The sequence below is a fragment of the Ovis aries genome, chromosome 22, assembly GCF_016772045.2.
Source record: "Ovis aries strain OAR_USU_Benz2616 breed Rambouillet chromosome 22, ARS-UI_Ramb_v3.0, whole genome shotgun sequence".
Taxonomy (NCBI): domain Eukaryota; kingdom Metazoa; phylum Chordata; class Mammalia; order Artiodactyla; family Bovidae; genus Ovis; species Ovis aries.
Genome location: NC_056075.1, coordinates 35,453,938 through 35,474,715, shown reverse-complemented (window position 1 = coordinate 35,474,715; position 20,778 = coordinate 35,453,938). Strand labels below are relative to the sequence as shown.

General features: G+C 34.8%; 1 protein-coding gene across 1 annotated transcript in view; it reads right to left on the bottom strand.

Moving 5' to 3' along the window:
* Positions 1-20,778, bottom strand: part of ATRNL1 (attractin like 1) — an 802,972-nt gene that overhangs the window by 416,493 nt on the left and 365,701 nt on the right. The window contains exon 26 of the mRNA XM_012102986.5: positions 19,467-19,545. Within this exon, the coding sequence (XP_011958376.3) occupies positions 19,467-19,545 (79 nt within the window). The remainder of the gene's footprint in view (positions 1-19,466; positions 19,546-20,778) is intronic.

The following is a 20,778-nucleotide window of genomic DNA, read 5'->3' as shown; positions in this document are numbered from 1 at the left end:
TCTTACAAACTTATCCTTTTAATTTGCACCTGACTTGAAATAGGCTCCTGTGCTGATGCGCTCAGTTGTGGCCGACTCTTTGCAACCACAGGGACTATAGCCTGCCAGGTTCCTCTGTCCATGGAATTTTCCAGGCAAGAACACTGGTGTGGGTTGCCATTTCTTTCTCCATGAAATAGGCTAGACAGCATAATATAGAAGCAGTAACACAATTTCTAGTGCTATTTTCATAGTAGACAAAGAAAATGCAACACTGGAAACACTTTGACAGTTTCACTTGTTTGAACTGATGGAGAAAAAACCTATAGTGGTGCACAGAGATTACAATTTAGCTTGCATAGACACTTGGTTCATACTCCTCGAATATTCAATAGTCTCTATAGAATCATGTAGCAACACAATTGTCCTAAAATAATAGTGCATTTTAATTAGATTTTGCATCTCAAAGCATTTTCCATATAGAAAATAATTCTATGCAACTTATATCAATACCCTAAGATAAAAGAATAGCCAAAGGTTATATGTAAATTACTAATTATCTAAAGGAAGTAAAACTGATTTACAACTTAATTCGTGTTAGCTCATCTGTTAGGCAAATAACTACTCTGAAAGCAACAATAAATTGTGCACAGCTACTTGAGATTAATGTTTTATATTCAATGATACAATATAAAACCGGCCTTAAAAAAATTGTGCATTTCTCTCATTTTGATTAGTAACTATGGGCTTTATGTAGAATTGTTTAAACAGTTATGAATGGTTTTTGAAAGTCAAATATAATGTTCCAATTATAAACCTCACTGGAGTCCACAATGTCAGTACTTCAGGAAGTAGTACATTAATGCTTTTTAGTGAAGCAATGCAAAAGGAATAGACTAAACAGGATTGTGTCAGCTTGTATTTCACAGAAATAACTTGGATATTTTAAGAAAAATACACTTTTATGCTAGTAGAAATATTTGATAGAGAGCAATATATAAAAATAAAGGTAGACCATTAAAGATGAAGGCAGAGTAATCTCTCCCCAAGAAAAGATAGTCAAAAGGGAAATTTCCAGTATAAATGATGACTCCTGGATTTTTAATTATTATCTTCTACATTTTACCTAAAATGCTAACCATGTGTAGATTTTAACTTTGGATGTTACTATAGTTCAAATTACTAGCAGTTGGAGAGACTGTATTTGGGAAGCCCATTTCAAAAATCAGTGTAAGTCAATTTTCAAAGCAAAAAATTAGGGCCAAGGTAAATAAATACGAACTGTTCTAAATGAAATAGGTGGAAGATGAGTAGTTGAGTGCTGATTTATGAGTCTGTACCTCCCTTAAAAACAATGCTATCATACAAACTTATAACTCCATGACATAATGACTATACAATTGCATAGCCTTACCACACAATTACATAGCCTTACTATGCCAACACAAAACTATTTACATAGAAATATTTTTTAAATTTAAATGAAGCAAAAATAGCATAAGCCAAATTTTATTACTTTTCATTTATTCACATTTCAGAGTTTACAATATAATCTAAAGCAGTTTTATAATATTTTAATTCTCAAAGATTATAATTTAGTTTGTTGTGCTTTAAATTTCTTACTGAAATCCTTAGGAATTTTCATTACATGATTATTATAAACATTATTATTATTACTTACTTATTATTATAAGAGCAATGAATTTTTGAAAGGCACTCCACTGGGAGTGTGGTTTTAAGAATGATTTCTCAGTAGCAGAAAGGGAATGTAAACAAACAATTCTTTGTAAGGTTAAATCAAAAAATGAGAAAACCTGAGGAATAAACCTCACCAAGGAAGTGAAAGATTTACAGAACATTAATAAAGGAAACTGAAGGTGACTCAAAGAAATGGAAAGATATCCAATATTCTCGGATTGGAAGAATTAATATTGTTAGCATGGCAATACAAGCCAAAGCAATCTAAAGAATTAATGTGATCCCTATCAAGTACCAATGACATTTTCCAGAGAACTAGAACAAATAATCCTAAAATTTATATGGAACCATAAAAGACACATACTTGTGACAGCAATCCTGAGGAAAAGAACAAAGCAGGAAGCATAATCCCCCCCATCCATCAAATGATATTACAAAGCAGGAGTAATCAAAATAGTGTAGTATTTGCACAAAATCAAAAATATGGATCAATGGAACAGAACACAGAGCCCAGGAATAAACCCACACACTTAAGGAAAGAATATACAATGGAGAAAAGATGCATCTTCAGCAAATGGCAATGGGAAATTGGAAACCACATGCAAATCAATGAAGTTAGAACACACTCTCACATGATGCACAAAAATAAATTTTAAAATGGCTTAAAGATTTAAATATCAGATAAGACACTATAAAACTCCTTGAAGAGAACCTAAACAAAACATTCTCTGACATAAATGGTACCAACATTTTCTTAGGTCAGTCTTCCAAGACAATAGAAACAAAAGCAAAAATAAACAGATGGGATCTAATCACGTTTATAAGTTTCCACAAAGCAAAGCGAACCACAAGCAAAATGAAAAGACAACCTCACAAACTGGGAGAAAATATCTACAAACGAGGCAACCAATGAGGGCTTAATTTGAAAAATATGCAAACAGCTCACACAATTCAATAATTAAAAAAACAACCCGATTTAAAAGAGAGGAGAAAACAAAAAAAGATATTTCTCCAAAGACATCAAGATGACCAATAACCACATGAAAAGATGCTCATCATTGCTAATTATTAGATACATGCAAATCAAAACTACAACGAGGTACCTTCTCATACCAGTCAGAATAACCATCATTAAAAACTATAACTGATAAATGCTGGAGAAGGTGTGCAGAAAAGGGCATCCTCCTACACATGGGCTACAGTCCACGGGGTGGCAAAGAGTTGGACACTAGTAAGCGACTGCCGCTTTCACCTTCCTACACTGTTAGAGGTAATTAAACTGGTGCAGCCACTATGGAAAACAATATGGAGGTTCCTCAAAATACAAAAATACAGTTGCTATATGATCTGCTTCCGGGGTGGCTTAGATGGTAAACAGTCTGCCTGCAATGCAGGAGACCTGGGTTCAATCCCTGGCTCAGGAAGATCCCCTGGAGAAGGAAATGGCAACCCACTCCAGTATTTTTGCCTAGATAATTCCACAGACAGAGGAGCCTCGTGGGCTACCGTCCAAGGGGTTGCAAAGAATCGGACATGACTGAGCAAATAACACACACACATGATCCACCAATCTCACTCCTGGGCATATATCCAGACAGAACCATAAACTCAAAAAGATAAGATGCACAGTTATGGTCATAGCAGCACCATTCACAATAGGCAAAAAATAAAAACCACCTAAATGTCTAATGACAGATGAAACATACACACAGTGGAGTATTACTCAACCATTTAAAAGAATGAAATTATACCATTTGCAGCAACATGAGATTATCATACTAAGTGAAATCAGGAGTAAGACAAATATCACATGATGTTGCTTTTATGTGGGATCTAAAATATGACACAGATGACCATGTCCATGGAACAGAAACAGACTCATAGACATACAGAACAGACTTGTGGCTGCCAAGGGGGAGTGAGGGTAGGAAGGGAAGTAATGGGAGTTTGGGAATAGCAGATGTGAACCAGTATATACAAGATGCATAATCAAGGTCCTATTGTATAGCACAGGGAACTATATTTTATATTTGTGATAAACAATAATGGAAAAGAATATCAAATATAATATATATGCGTATAACTGCATTACTCTGCTATATAACAGAAATTAACACAATACTGTAACACCTTAATAAAAAGTTTTACAAAAGAATTATTTTTCAGAATTAATAAACTGGTATCCTGGAATTCTTACAAAAATCTCTTTGAAAGAATAGTCTAAGTTCATGACTTCACTGCAGAAATAAATAGTAAAGAAAAAAAAAACATTTTAAATAGTCAAAATGTGATATAGCATGAAAATATGAGTTTACATAATTTTGACTCCTCACTATTAGATATGAGATGTTATTTTAAATAATAACTAAGAATTACAAGAATTTATCAGAATTTTAAAGTTAAATGTTAAAATCTTCCAAACAGGGTATATGCATTATTTATTATTAGAGTAAATAATAAGGGGGCAATGTATGTGCACAGTTACTTGTATATGCATTGAATAACTTCAAAAGAATACAAAAACAAAAATGCCCTGGTAACATGGATTGGCTTTAGGAAGGAGAGAATTGAGTGATAAGGGAATAAGGGTGCAAATGCTGAATTTGAAACAGATACATTGCTTATTAAAAAGATATTAAAAATGAAACAAGTTAATAAAAACAATGTTTGATTTGATAACAATGTACCCATGTTTACTTGCAATAGAGAGGAGAGTGACTGTTAATATTCTCTTCCACTATTAGAATATAATTTTGTAATATAAATTACCAAAGAAATGAAAAACATGTGTCCAGAAAAAAAAAGGGAGGGGAAAAATTCATGCTCGTCCTTAGCTAATCAAATGAGTTTGAGTTTGTATGTGCTAGGGAATAAAGAATCAAGCTGTGATTGTCTGCCCTTGATCAAGGCACTGGTTATATTGTAACAGTGTTTTTGGACTCAAATTAATTAATATACTAAAATAGCTAACTCCTTCAATATTAGATTCATTCAAGTTCTACAAATACCATGTTCATTAAATACACTATTCTAATAGTGTTTTACCGAAATATTACAATTAAAGTATATGAATATTTCAGTGAATGGCAAGCCAAATTAGACTAATTACACAGATATTAAAATAATTTTAAAATAAATAAATGTAATATACTACATAGCAAGAATACCAGGTAATTTCTTGATAAAGACAGTATATGTCATGAAATGCCAATTTAGCATTATTTCCAGTACAACTATGACTCTGGGGCATGAGAAAGGAGAACTGCCTCTCTAAAGGGGACATCAAAATCAACCAGAGTAGACATTTTCAAATTACACTATTTTGAAATGTTCTCATTGACTGAGAATCCCTAATACAGTAAACTTTATATATGCACAGGATACTACTCTAATGGCACGAAGTGAAGAGGAACTAAAGAGCCTCTTGATGAAGGTGAAAGAGCAGAGTGAAAAAGCTGGCTGGAAACTTAACCATTCTAAAAAACTAAGATCACGTTATCTGGTCCCATCACTTCACAGCAAAAAGATGGAGAAAAGGTGGAAGCAGTGATACATTTTATTTTCTTGAGCTCTGAAATCACTGCAGATGGTGATTAACAGCAATTAAACTTCCTTACAGCTTAATCCTTGGAAGGAAAGTTATGACAAACTTAGACAGCGTATTCAAAAGCAAAGACATCACTTTGCCAATACAGATCCATATAGTCAAAGCCATGGTTTCGCCAGTAGCCAAGTACGGATGTGAGAGTTGGTCCATAAGGAAGGCTGAGTGCCGAAGAATTGATGCTTTTGAATTGTGGTGCTGAAGAAGACTCTTAAAGAGTCCTTTAGACAGCAAGACCAAATCAGTCAATCCCAAAGGAAATCAACCTTGAATATTCACTGGAAGGGCTGATGCTGAAGCTGAAACGCCAATATTTTGGCCACCTGATGCAAAGAGCCAACTCATTGGAAAAGACCCTAATGATGGGAAAGACTGAAGGCAAAAAGGCAAAAGGGGAAGGGGGCAGCAGAAGATGAGACAGTTAGATAGCATCAGTAACTCAAGACATGAGTTTGAGCAAACTCTGGGAGATGGTGAAGGACAGGAAGCCTGGCATGCTACAATATATGGAGGTGCAGAGTCAAATACAACTTAGTGACTGAACAACAATTTACAGTAAACCATTACCAGTGATGGGGGCGCACAATATCAATTGTTTCAATTTATTAGTTTTCATGTTCCTTTTAATATGGTTGAATTATTAGGAAAAAAACAATTCTTCAGGATGCTGATATTATTAATAAAAGCACTTTTATTTTGAAATAAAAATACTAAGCACATGACAGAGATAACTATATGCTGTTAGGTAACTAAACTACTTTTGGACAAGCAATATGTAATGCATTACAGTACCTATATTCAGTCAGAACATAAATGTTTTGCTAGAAGCAGATTCTTTCTAACTAGAATCAGTACAATATATATTTAAAGTTCACAAAGAGAAGAAATTTTAGCTCATAAAATTATACAAACCGCTTAAGTATGTATGAGGCTTAAATGTATATAGAAATGCCCAAGTATTAATAGTATACAGCTATCAAAAAACTGTGCAGTGGCAAGGGGGAGGGTGTAGGAAGGACGTAGGAGGTGGGCATGCATGCAGGGTAAGTCACTTCAGTCACATCTGACTCTTGGCGACCCTATAGACTGCAGCCCACCAGGCTCCTCTGTCCATGGTATTCTCCACATAAGAATACTGGAGTGGGCTGCTGTGCCCTCCTCCAGGGGATCTTCCTGACCCAGATTTCAACCCACCTCTTGCATTGGCAGGAGGGTTCTTTACCACTAGTGCCACCTGGGAAGCCCCAGGAGCCAGGCGGAGGGATTTTCAAGCACAGACATGAAAATTATGGAATATTCTTATATGGACCAATTCCTTATTTTAAGGAATTTAAAAAATACGAATGGTGATAATATAGAATGATGGCAACATTATCTCCTACACACTCAACTTTTAATACAATTCAGAAAAAGTCTGTGTCCATCATTTCACAATAATTTATGGAAAACAAAAGATCATAAACTGCTACTTTGCAAAAGATATTATTTTAGCAAGGGCAATGCAAATTCTAATAAAAGAAAAATTCTTTTAGTAACCAGGTATTTTTATGTAAGAGGGAACATACTAGTCCCTAGTTACCTTTCCCTTTTCCAGGGGATCAAACTGGGGTCTCCTGAATTGCAGGCAAATTCTTTACCAGCTGAGCCACAAGGGAACTCCAAGTATACTGGAGTGGGTAGCCTATCCCTTCTCCAGGGGATCTTCCCAGTCCAGGAATTGAACTGGGGTCTCCTGCATTGCAGGCAGATTCTTTACCAGCTGAGCCATCGGGGCAGCCCATCCTAGTCACCTGAAAGTTAAAGTGCAAGCCACTCAGTCGTGTCTGACTCTTTTGTGACCCCATGGACTTTACAGTCCATGGAACTCAGTCATGGAATACAGTCCATGGAATTCTCCAGGCCAGAACACGGGAGTGGATAGCCTTTCCCTTCTCCAGGGACTATTCCCAACCCAGGGATCGAACCCAGGTCTCCAGCATTGCAGGCAGATCCTTTACTAGCTGAGCCACAAGGGAAGCCCAAGAATACCGGAGTGGGTAGCCTATCCCTTCTCCAGCGAATCTTCCCGATCCAGGAATTGAACTGGGGTCTCCTGCATTGCAGGCGGATTCTTTACCAACTGAGCTATTAGGGAATCCTAGTCACCTAGTAGGTGTAAATACAAAACAAAAATGGATTTCTACTTTAGTTTGTTCCCTTTAATACTGACCCATGTAAATGATAGTAAACAAGAAGCATCGATCTTGGATTTCAAATATAAAATGCAATTTATGTGCTTTGTTCTACTTATTATATTCATGAAGACTCCATTTATATTGTTGTGTGTTCATTGTTAAGTCCTGTCAGACTCTTTGGGGCCCATGCTATGCAGCAGGCAGCAAATCATTTACGTTATACAACACCAAAATTAAATAACCAGTTTACATGTGTGGCTTTTTTTTAAGTTCAATTAAGTTCAGTCAACTATATAGTGACCTTATCTGTGTGATTTAATGATGACCATACAGCGTACAAGTAGAAGGACTAGCTTTAGCCTGAAGCACTGAACATAAATTCCCCCAGAACAAAATTCACGAGTGTAAAATATATACACTCTACAGGTACAAGGGTCCCACCGAAGCCAAAATCCTCTTCACGTACACACTGCTATACGCAAAACGGATAACCAACAAAGACCTACTGTACAGCACAATGAACTCTGCTCAGTGTTATATGGCACCCTGGATGGCAGTGGGGCTGGGGGAGAGTGGATACATGTATATGCGTGGCTGAGTCTATTAACCTGGAACTATCACAACATTGTAAATCGCCTATATCCCAACACAAAGTAAACAGTTTTTTACAAAAGAATTAGCTACACTTTGTATTTTAAGTTCTCTTTTCCTTCTCCTATCTCCTCCTTTTCTAACAGCTATTTTGAGATATTCATATACAATTAGCCCATTTAAAGTATAAATTAAATGGTACTTAGTATAGTCACAGAGCTGTGCAACAATCAACACCAATTTAATTTTAAATATTCCCAATGACACAAAAAAGAAACTCTATACCTGTTAGTAACACCTTGCTATCCAGCTGCCACTCCTACTCTTCAGAAACCAGTGACCTCACAGCCCAAGGCAACCATGAAATTACTTTCTGTCTCTACAGATTTGCTGAATGCTGTCAAGGTTCATCTATTGTTGTAGCATCTATCAGTACTTCATTTTTTTCTGACATAGGGTTTGGTTTTTTCGACCCTCTATTGAAATTCTCATGTGATCAATGTCCTTAATTTTCTTTATTTGGTGTATCGTATTGACTGATTCTCAGATGCCAAACCAGTCTTGCATCCATGCGATAAATACCCCCCTAGCCATATAATATAATTCTTTGTGTTGTTGGTTTGTTAGTATGATCTTGAGGATCACAATGGATATTAGTCCGTGCTTGTCCTGTGATGCTGTGGTCTGCATCTGGTATTAGGATAATATTGGTCTCACAAACTGACTTAGGAAGTGTTCCTTCCCATTCTGGTTTTTGGAAGAGTTTGCAAAGGACTGGTACTAGTTCTTTAAATGTTTTATAGGATTCACCAGCTAAGCCATCTGAACATAGATTTTTGTGAAATTTGTGAAATTTTTTAAAAATAAACTTCGTTTTGTAATAGTTTTAGATTTATAGAAAAATTGCAAAGATTTTTTTCCAGAGAGTTTCAGTGTGTCCCATACCCAATTTCTCTTATTAGCCTCAGTTTGCATTAGTATGGCATATTTGTGACAATTAATGAACCAATATTGATTTAGTTAATAATTATTAGCTAAAGTCCATTATTTTATTCAGGTCTCTTCCTTTCTAAACTAGTATCTCTTTTGATGTTTCAAGACCCTTTCTAGGACATCACATTACGTTTAATAGTTCTATCTCCTAAGGGTTTGATGAGCACTAATCAAGTATTTTTTTAGAATTAAGTATTGTTCCTCAACTAGGACTGACCTAATGTTTCACTCATGATCCAATTAGAGGCATAGGTTTTGGGGAGGAAGACCACAGAGATAAAAAAACCTTTCTTGTCATATCATATCAGGGCTACATACTGTCACCCTGACTGGAGGGCTACAGTCCACAGGGTCGCAAAGAGCTGGACACGACTGTAGCGACTTAGCACACAGCACGTATCACCATGACAAATCTTTGTTGACGTTGACCTTGACCACCTGGTTAAGGGAGTGTTTGCCAGAATTCTCTGCTGTAATGTGACTCAGTTCTACTTTTTTAACCCTATTCCTCACTGTGTTCTTTGCAAGGAGTCACTATGTTTATCTCACAGTTAAGAATATCCAGTTAGGGGCAAGTACCTACATAAAATTATTTTGCATTCTTCTTCTTCAGCTGATGTTGATCAGTTCTGCCCCATTTATCAATTTATTTAATAACTTTTTATCAGTATGGGCTCATTGATATTTATTTTATATACCTGGTTATAATGAAACATTACTGTTCAAATTGTTCCTGTATGATCACAGGAATTGTTGCTGGTGGCTCTATTGTTCCTTTGACATACTCACATCATTGTAGTGTTTATGTGGATGTGTGTTTGTGTGTTTGAACAATTCCTAGCATTTTGGCACTACAAAAACCTCCAAACTCAATTTTTATATTCCCTGTCCCAGTCTTAGAACTGGCCAATTCTTGAAAACACCCTGGTTCCTTTCATCTGAAAACTGTATTAGAAAGAAAGGTCTGGGCACTATACGTGCTGGTTGCAGACACGACATTGATCTATCTAGTGAAATTTTTAAGAAATTTTTAACTTACTAATGTAATCCTTCTGTTTGTTACATGATTCAGATTTTATATGTCTTCATTGAATTTGTTTTGACAGTTTATGCATTTCTAGGAGTTTTCCATTTCAGCTAAATTATCTAGTTTGTTGGCATACAGACGTTCAGAACATACCTTTGGATGTCTTTTTATTTCCAGAAGGTCAGTAATAATTTTGCCTTGTTTATGTCCAATTTTAGTGATTTGAATCTTCTTTCATTCTTGCTTAGTGAGCTTTTTTGTCAATTTTGTTGATCTTCCAAAGAACCAATTTTCTCTTCACTGATTCTCTATTTCATTTTCTGTTCTTGATTTCATTAATTTTTCCTCTAGTCTTTACTATTTCCTTCATTTTCTGCTACCTCTATATTTAGTTTGTTCTTCTTTTCTAAGTTCCTTAACGTGGAAGGCTAACCTACTGATTCAATTTCTTTTTTCTTTTTAATATTTGCATGTGCAGCTATATATTTTCCACTGAGCACTGCTTCCGCTTTGTCCCATAAGTTTCAGAATATCATGTTTTCATTTTCATTCCTCTCAAGAATTTTTGCTTGTTTTGCTTCATATTCTTTTCTATTATGGCTTATGGTAGGACACTAAATGTACTTCCCTGTGTTATACAGTAAGATCTTGTAGTCTATCTATTCTATATTAATATGCAGTAGCTTGTATTTGTGAATCTCAAATTCCTAATTTATCCCTCCCCCAAACACTCTGGCAACTATAAGTTTATTTTCTATGTCTGTGAGTCTGTTCCTGTTTCATAAAGAAGTTCACTAGCGTCCTATTTTGGATTCCACATATAAGTGACATCATATGTTATTTGTCTTTCCCTGACTTACTTCACTGAGTATGAAAATCTCTAGGTCCATCTACGCTGCTGCAAAGGGCATTATGTGTGTGTTAGTCGCTCAGCTGTGTCCAACTCTTTGCGACCCTGTGGACTGTAGCCCACCAGGCTCCTCTGTCCATGGGATTCTCCAGGCAAGAATACTGGAGTAGGTTGCCATTTCCTTCTCCAGGGGATCTTCCCAACCCAGGGATCGAACCCGGGCCTCCTGCATTGCAGGCAGATGCTTTATCCTCTGAGCCACCAGGAAAGCAAAGGGCATTACTTCATTCTTTTTTATGCTGAGTAATTTTACATTGTGTATGTATACCATATTGCCTATAACCATTCATCTATTGATGGACATTAAGGTTGTCTGACTATTGTAAAAATTGCTGCTATGAACAGAGGGATGCGCGTATATTTTCGAATTATAGTTTTCTCCAGATACATTCAGAGGAGTGGGACTGCTGGATCATATGGTAGCTCTATTTTTAGATTTTTAAGGAACTTCCATACTGTTCTCCATAGTGGTTACACCAATTTACATTCCAATCCACAGTGTAGGAGGGTTTCCTTTTATCTACACCCTCTCCAGCATTTGCATCTATATATTTTTTAAAATGATGGCCACTCTGATTGGTATGAGGTAGTACCTCATTGTAGTTTTGATTTTCATTTCCTTAATAATTAATGATGTTGAACATGTTTTCATGTGTCTTTGGATCACCTCTATGTTTTCTTTGGAGAAACGTCTGTTTAGGTCTTCTGCTCATTCTCTGATTGGGCTGTTTTATTTGTTATTGTTATTGAGCTGCATGGACTACTTATATATTTTGGAAATTAAGCCTTTGTGGTTCATATTATTTGCATGTATTTCACCCTAATCTGTAGAATATTTTTTAATTTGTTTTGTTTATGGTTTCCTTTTCAGAGAAAAAGCTTATAATTTTGCTTAGGTCCAATCTGTATTCTCCAATTCTGATTTTCCATTCGGTTCTCTTTTTTTTATTTAACTATGTTTTGTTATTGGTATTCTCTATTCAATGAGGTATTTCCATCCTCCTTTCCTGTCCTTCTTTAATCACTGTTTCCTTAGTTCTGTGGGCATATTTACATTGGCTGCTCTGAAGTCTTTGTCAGTGACATCTAACTGCAGAGTTCTCTCGGAAGCAGGTTCTGTTGCCTGCCATTTGTCCTGTATGCACTGCAAAGCCATCTTTCTTTGCACAGCTGATACTTTTTTCTTGAAAAACACTGACATTTTAGGGAACAGACTGCAGCAACTCTGGATAGTGATTCTTTTCCTGCCCCTCACCCAACATACCCAACACTTGATGCTTTTACAAGCTTGTTTGTGCAATAACATTATTGAGCTATTTTAATGAAGTCTGTTTTCTCTGCAGTGCAGCCTGTGGCCTTGCTCCATAGAGACTGGAGCTTTGGGCCTGTGCAGTCACCTGAGATGACAGTGGTTTGATCAGGGCTCCCTTTGACTGCTTCTTTCTAGATCTTTCTTTTTAGCTACCTGCTGTCTTTGGTATTATACTCAGCTGTGAGCCTCATGAATTAATGCCTGATTATTGCTTCTGATAATGCTCTAGGGCTTAAACTGCTTTGTAATCTGATCCACTTAATTTGGGGTCCACTGCAGGGAAAATGGCTTCCCATGTGGCTCAGTGGGTAAAGAATCAGCCTGCAGTTCAGGAGCCAGGGGTCCTATCCGTGGGTTGGGAAGATCCCCTGGAGGAGGGCATGGAAACCCACTCTAATATTCTTGCCTGGAGAAGCCCATGGACAGAGGAGCCTTGTGGGCTACAGTTCATATGGTTGAAAAGAGTCATACACGACTGAAGTGACTGAGCATGCACGCAGGGATAATATTTGAGACCAGTGCTTTGATGTTTTTTACAACTCTAGGAGGGATCTTTGTCATGTTATATAGCCCTGGATTTTTCTAGTAAACTTCTAGCTGATTTATGATTTAGCTTGTTGGTCTCATGGAGAAATTAGTCTCTATTGATTACCACCACAATCTCCATTGTTTTCAAGAGAAGCTTTAGGGTTGAATTTACCTATAATTTGTTCCAAATAAAGTCAGTTCACTTCAAGGGACGCTTTTAAGCTCTCCCTTCTTACAACCTTCTCTCATCCTAGGCAAAATTTCTATTCTACTGCTTCAGAGTTGCTGGTAGGAAGAGTGGCTCATCTCTCTCTTGATTAACTCATCTATTTCATGAAGAGGGTGCTAGAAAGGTATAACAGACTTCTGTGTACTAGCAGAAAGATAATGCTCTTGTGTCTCTTTCTTTTTCATAAGGGCACTATTCCCATCACAACTGTACCAACCTCACGTAAATTTAAATACCTTCCAAATACCTACCCTCCAAATACCATCATGTTGGGGTTCAGAGCCTCAAATATGAATCTGTGAGTGAACACAGTCAGTTTATAACAATATATTTGTATGCCTCAGGGCTTAACTCTCCTCTCTCGGTGATATCATCCAGTCTCATGATTTTATTTGCTCTCTATATCTATATTCTGAGATTTCCAAATTTGTCTCTCCTGTCCAGATCTATTTCCTTATCCAGAATCAAATTCAGCTTCCTTGACTGGTCTAATTATATATCCAATGTAACATGTAAAATTGAACTGTCAAACTTAACATGAAGAAATGAACTCATATCATCAAACCAATTTTACTTGCAATCAACTCCATCTCAGTTGATGGCAACTTTATCTTTACAGTTGCTGAGACAAAAACCTTGAAGTCACACTTGTTTTTATAATCCTTTGAAGTCATGTTTGGTTTATTTCTTTCTCACACCACCCCATTCATCTAATCCAGTTATTATCTTCAAGAAGTACTCATACTCCAATCACTTCTTGCCATATACACTGCCACCTCTTGATCTGAGCCATCATCATCTCTCACAAGGTATGGTAATAACCTACTTACTAGTCTCCCTGGGTCTAAAGGGTCTGTCTATAATTTAGTCTCAACACAGCAGTGGCACTATCAGTTTAAAAGCACATCCTTTTAACTCACATCACTTACCTCCTCTGTGAAAAACCCTTCAATGTTTTTCTCTCTCTCTAAGAGGAGAAGTTCAGTGCTAATGGTGCATATTATAATCAATTATGGGCTTAAAAATAGATACATCAATCTGAGACTCAAAGAAATTTTGATTTATGAATCAGGTGGTGGTGGAGTACTGGAGTGACACTCAAGGATACATAAATATATTTTTAAGATCTACAGGTGATTCCAAAGTACCTGCTAGACTGAGAACCCCTGTGTCAAAGTGGACATGGAAGAGCAAAATAATCCTAGATATATAGGAGCTGCTGTTACTACTATGAATGCATAATGTAACACTAGTCATTCTTTATTTTACATATCAACAACCATAGCTAACTTTTGTTATAGTCTGGTAAGTAATAGGCAGTGAGGTATTCAGCACATATTAACTTGTTTAGTACTGTAAACTTTATAAAGTAGGCCCAGTACTTTGGCCACCTGATGCGAAGAGTTGACTCACTGGAAGAGACTCTGATGCTGGGAGGGATTGGGGGCAGGAGGAGAAGGGGACAACCGGGGATGAGATGGCTGGATGGCATCACGGACTTGATGGACGTGAGTTTGAGTGAACTCCGGGAGTTGGTGATGGACAGGGAGGCCTGGCGGGCTGCGATTCATGGGGTCGCAAAGAGTCGGACACGACTGAGCGACTGAACTGAACTGACCATATTCTATTGACTCTAAGACATTGTTTTCACATTTTAATATCTCTCAAGTCTGATGTGTCTTACAATCAATGAAACTATACAACCAATACTGGCCAGATGGCAGTTATGATATAGTTGTCATTGCTTGTACAGACACATACTTGATTATTCTAGTCAATAATATTATGTGAAATAAACAAAACATTTTTTCTTAAGTCAAAAAGTGATTTATGAAAAAGAACTCTGAATGTGAACAAGTTTTGGTAATAGCTTAACCAATTTATTTTGCGATGATATATAATAAAATCTATATCTAACTAATTATTTAAGAGTCCTTTGAAGAAGTATAAAACAAATAGTCTTAGTGGCAAGAGAACCATAATTAATAGGCAATGGTCTTTCTTTCTGTTACCTCAAATAATGATTGATTTGTATCATAGTGTCAGAGTAAATGTTAACCAAATATAAGGTAATACTAAGGCCATTAACTGTATAGATAGACATTACATGAGCTCATTATTTAATAACTATTTTAGAACTTATTGCTTTTTGGACAAAGGAACATGTTTCATGGAAAGCTTTATCTAGATACTGGAATCTTTGACTATTAAAAGTAAAATGCAAATTCTTAAAGTACCAAGAAATTCTATAAGAAGTTTTATAGAGTACCTAACTAATTAATTTTAACTTTTCCACCCAAAATAATATTTTCTCATTACTTTCTTCATTCTATGTCCACTCTCCTCTCTCTAAATAAATTTGGTGTATTTCCAAAGAGGTAGAGCAACTTACTTTGTAAACATTGATTCATTGCATTAATAATATTTAGATGAGAACACATTTACTGCAAATTTACCCTCTCAGAGATGATTTTATCATAAATTATTTACTCATGACATGTCTTTAGTAAAGTATAACAATGATATTAATTCTTCTCTAGGTATTTTTTTGTGACCATGAACAGATATAGAGAAAATAATTAATGTGCTTGCCTCAAGAAAAGTAGTTTGTTACTCAGAGCTACTAGATTCTATTTATGAGTTTTAGTTTATTATCTCTAACTCAAATTTCAGGTAGATTATGTTAAATTCTAATTTAGGCTCTATCCTGTGTGATTGTGAAATGTGTAGGAAAATAGAGCAACATGAACACAAGATCAGTTACTCAGTGGACACTGTCTTATCCCCAATATTGTTCTTATTGATTTTCAAGCATTAGAGATGCATTATCATGCTATGAAAGATAAACAAATAATGTGATAATAATTTATAATAATATGTTTTATCCTTTAAAGAACAGTAAAGAGAATTAAAGAAATAAAAGCTCCTGGTATAGACAGGTAATCATTCAAAGACACAAACCCACTAGAAATATGAAGTTGATTAAACATAACCTTACCTTTGCTTATGGGATCTATTATTCCATAGATATTTCAGTTAGATTTTAATGGAGGCATAATACAGTTAAACCACCCAAAATAAATGGGAATAAATGTGTCAACTGAAAAAATTAACTTCTTCTAACTATTAAGATATGCACAATAGTTTCACTTATGTTAGTCAAATATAAGAGTAGATTTCTTTATTGCAAGGAGTAATCATAACATTTTAATGAGTGTGTGCCTTTTTATACCTATTAAAATCTCCAATTTCAGTTTAAGCATGAAACTTATTAAGTACAGCAATGCCATTTTAAAAGTCTCCTTTTAACATATACTTGGTTCTAACAAATGTTTTTGTAATGTAATGACTATCTAAAATTAAATATGCTGCTGAAAATGAAGGTTTTCAAGACCTATGTAACAAGCATAAGCTATAAAAATGAACTAATTCTTCTCATATATAATAGCATTTCCACTGATCAATATCCACTTACTGTATCCATTCATTAGCATAGCACCCCCACATACACATACACACAAAAGTTTCCTGTTTTTAATAGAGTTGTCACAGAAATGAGTTTTGAGCTTTTATATGAAGAGGTAACATTAAAATTAAAGTCCTTTCTAGTTTCATTTTTGTGTTTTTAAGAGCCCCTGAATTCCAAGAGGTATTTTATTTGAAGGCAGGAAATTATTAATGGGCTTCTGATATTAAAATTATAACACAAAATTCTATGTGTGTGTTTATGAGACCCAAATTTTCAAATAGCTAAAAATAAAACAGGAGTATATCTTGTTTAATTAACACAATATATTTTTAAAATATTCAAAGATGATACTCACTTTAAAACAGTCCTTATATTTAGACAATCAAATAACACAATTTCTGTAACAAAATTATAGAAATACTAAAAAGGAAGAATCTTTTAAATGACCTTTATTTACTGTTGCAGATAAATTGTCATTCTACTGTTCACAGGGATCCTTTGCGGTTTATAATAACTGAAGTCTTAACGCTTTAGAGAAAGCAACATCTCCATATAAAGAAAAAATACTGAGGTCTTTGAATGTTAGTGTTAATCTATTAGGTATGACTGAATAAAGACAGAAAAAAATACATTTTAACCTCCATTTACAGAAAGTCTATAAATGGAATTACCACACTTGTTACCACTGTGTAGTTAAAAGTCTTTGGGTCTCTAAAACCAAAATGACAATCTTTTAATAATTCAAAAATTACTAATTAAGTAGAGGTCTGGTAGTCATCAAAATAATGTCATCTTCACCTTGGACATCAGCATATGATGGTTTCTAAGACATTTCGAATTTTACATTTAAAAGACTTAGTAAAATTATAAATGATAAAATTCCTCATAATATTTCTTAACATGATATTGCAACATGACATGACCCTTCAACAGGACAGATTTTTAAATTTTCGTAGAGGTAGAAAATTAAATGCAAATATTATTATACTCTAAAAAGACACATTACCTAGAAGATTTGGAAAGAAGGACATTAAATTGCAGATTATCAAGAAGATACAATAACATTTAGAACCACAGATCAGAACAGGTCCAGAGGTCCCTAACCAAGTTCACCCTTCCTAGTTTTCCTTCATTCTCAAATGTGCAACGCATAATTTGAAAGATTTTGACTGCCAGTCAAAAATTAAATATATTAATATATTTTTTATTTACAATTTTAAAAATCTTTATATATCTGTATTTTGAAAATTAAAGTAATTTCAGTTTGCTGGAGCATCCAATAATATTCAGTAAACATTACTATCCTGAGGTCATAGCTTAACCAAAAATAATTTGTCATTTTGAAAATTGTGAAAGTTTCATAATTAAATGAACAATTCTCAACATTTTTCTCAAATATTTAATAGCTTATAAACTTATAAACTCTAACTGAGATTAAGCTATGTAGTGCAAAACAATCTCTTGAGAGGAAAGCAAATTCAATTAGACCACTCACCCAGCTAGTTAATGGCAGAGTTGTACACTGATCTTTCCATAATGCTATATTTATATAGTTATATTTTATAAACTGTAGAAATGAGATACTTAAACATTGCTAATCATAATGAAGTATGAACCCAGTCTCCCTGATTGCTCCTGACCTCTATTTTAATGAATAGAGGCATAAAATGTCCCTTTTTCTCTTCCATTATGGAAGGTCTTCAAACTGCTTCATTTGTTTTTCATTTGTTTTAGCCTTCCTGAATCTATACTTTTACCTTAACAAATTGCCTAGCATGTGTAGAAGACTTTTGATTCCTACACAGAACTCTTTTTGCAAAATATTTATACATTTACACTTTAAAACCTCCTTTTAAATTGGATTACTTTTTATCATAGCATCATACCAAGTAAATTCTCACTGCCATTGCACTGACCATATGCAGAAAATCAGAGAGGTGGAGGGAATTAGGATTATATGCAGGGAAGTGGTTTCAAGTTTGCAAACATAGGTAGGCACTGGATATTTGAAAACAGAATAATTAAGAAGAACTCATATTATTTACTAATCCTATAGTTTGGAATATTCTGGATTGTTTTTAAATATAACCTTTTAATATGTGAAAATAAGTAGGTAAGTAATTATATCTTTGCTATACATCACTGCACAAAATTAAACATATAAAAATATACTGGGCAATGCAACAGCAAATAGAATGCTAATAATACTAATATTAATAGTAACAGACTAAAATAATATTAATAAAAACAGAAACTTGCTTTTCCATTATATAAAGCACAGAACAACAAATCTACTGTACACATGGGGTCCTCATATTATTTCTTTGCTCTTTTCAATTAACTAATATACACAAAGTTAAGAAACTATATTTGTATAATATATTTATATCATAAGCTGTTGTTCCATAAGACTATTATATTTTTTATCAATTTTAAGATTATAACATATACACGATTAATTCTGCTATAGTAATGTATCATATTGAGGGGCAATACAGACATACTTGGATTATCAGATACCCATGAAATGGAAAAAAATTGATTATCAAAAACTTCTATGAGATACCAACCAAAAAATTAATATTTATTGCCCAGAATATTCCTTTAAATTGGAAGTTATAAAAATAAATTATTTTTTATAATATAATTACCTAAATTAAAGTGACTGAAGGTTATTTAATCAATAAAACTAATATTTGTATTCACTATAAATTCTAACACTATTTTAAAAAAACTGCTTTCAACTCAACAATGCTTCTACAGATATGCATTTAAACCGAAAGTGGCAAATTTTGCTCGAAAGCTTAAACAATGCTAGATTGACTTGTTCAATCTTAATAAATGAAATTGATTTGAAAAACTCTATTTGAAAGGAGCATGTCAATTAAGCACTAGAGATCCATATGTTTGTCTGAATCTTTAAACGAAACATTAAGTAAATATTACTATTACCTCTCTCCGCCGAGAAGCCCAACATGTTTGCTTGATCTTCCATACCACGGCAGCCACCAATAACAAAGATAAAAAACAACTAGAAAATAAAACACAAAATAAATTTTGCTTTAAACACTTGTACTATATCATGAAATAATAAAAGAATTTGTAGAATGTTTTAAAATATATTTAAGTAATCACTTTGCCTTGGTAAATATTCAAGAAAAAAGGGTACATTAGAAATTTTTAAAACATTCTCAAGTAAAATCAAAGTATACAGGTAGAAAAAATTATTTATACTCCTTGAGATATAGTATAGTCTATCTCTCAGATTTTCTCTGTCAGAAGGAATGTAACTTTAAAATTCTGTTGGTTTTACACAGCAATAAATCTATCTAGAAGTGCTACGAGTCATAAATTCTGGCAACTTTATAAATTTAAAGATCACACATTTATTCATCTTAAATTATCAGCAACTATCTTATATCTGAGAATATTCCTATAGTTTTGAACTGAAGGTGATGTAGCCCTTTCCCCTCTGCCACTGCCCTGGACCTGGGACATTTAAAAACGTCTAGTCTATGTCTGATGCAGGATACAGCATGCTTGGGGCTGGTGCACGGAGATGACCCAGAGAGATGTTATGGGGAGGGAAGTGGGAGGGGGGTTCATGTTTGGGAACGCATGTACACCCGTGGTGGATTCATGTCAATGTATGGCAAAACCAATACAGTATTGTAAAGTAAAATAAAGTAAAAATAAAAATTTAAAAAAAAATAAAATAAAAAATAAAAATGTCTAGATACGTATTGCTTTTGAACTGCAGTTTTGGAGAGGACTCTGACAGCCAGATCAAACCACTCAATCCTAAAGGAAATCAGTCCTGAATATTCACTGAAAGGACTGATGCTGAAGCTGAAGCTCCAATTTTTTGGCCACCTGATGTGAAGAACTGACTCACTGGAAAAGACCTTGCTACTAGAAAAGATTGAAGGCAGGATGATAAGGGGACAGCAGAGGATGAGATGGTTGGATGGCATCACCGACTCAATGGACACGAGTTTGAGCAAACTCCAGGAGGTGGTGAGGGACATGGAGCCTCACGTGCTGTAGTCCACGGGATCGCAAAGAGTTGGACATGACTTACCAACTGAACAACAAAATACATGTCTGATTATCACAGTGGGAGAGAAGTACAACTAGACTCTAGTGAGTATGGCCAGGATGCTACTAAGTATCCTGAAAAGCACAGGACTACCCCCAGTGACAAAGAATTATTCAATCCAAACCATCAGTTGTACTGAAGTTGAGAATCCCTATATATGCCAAT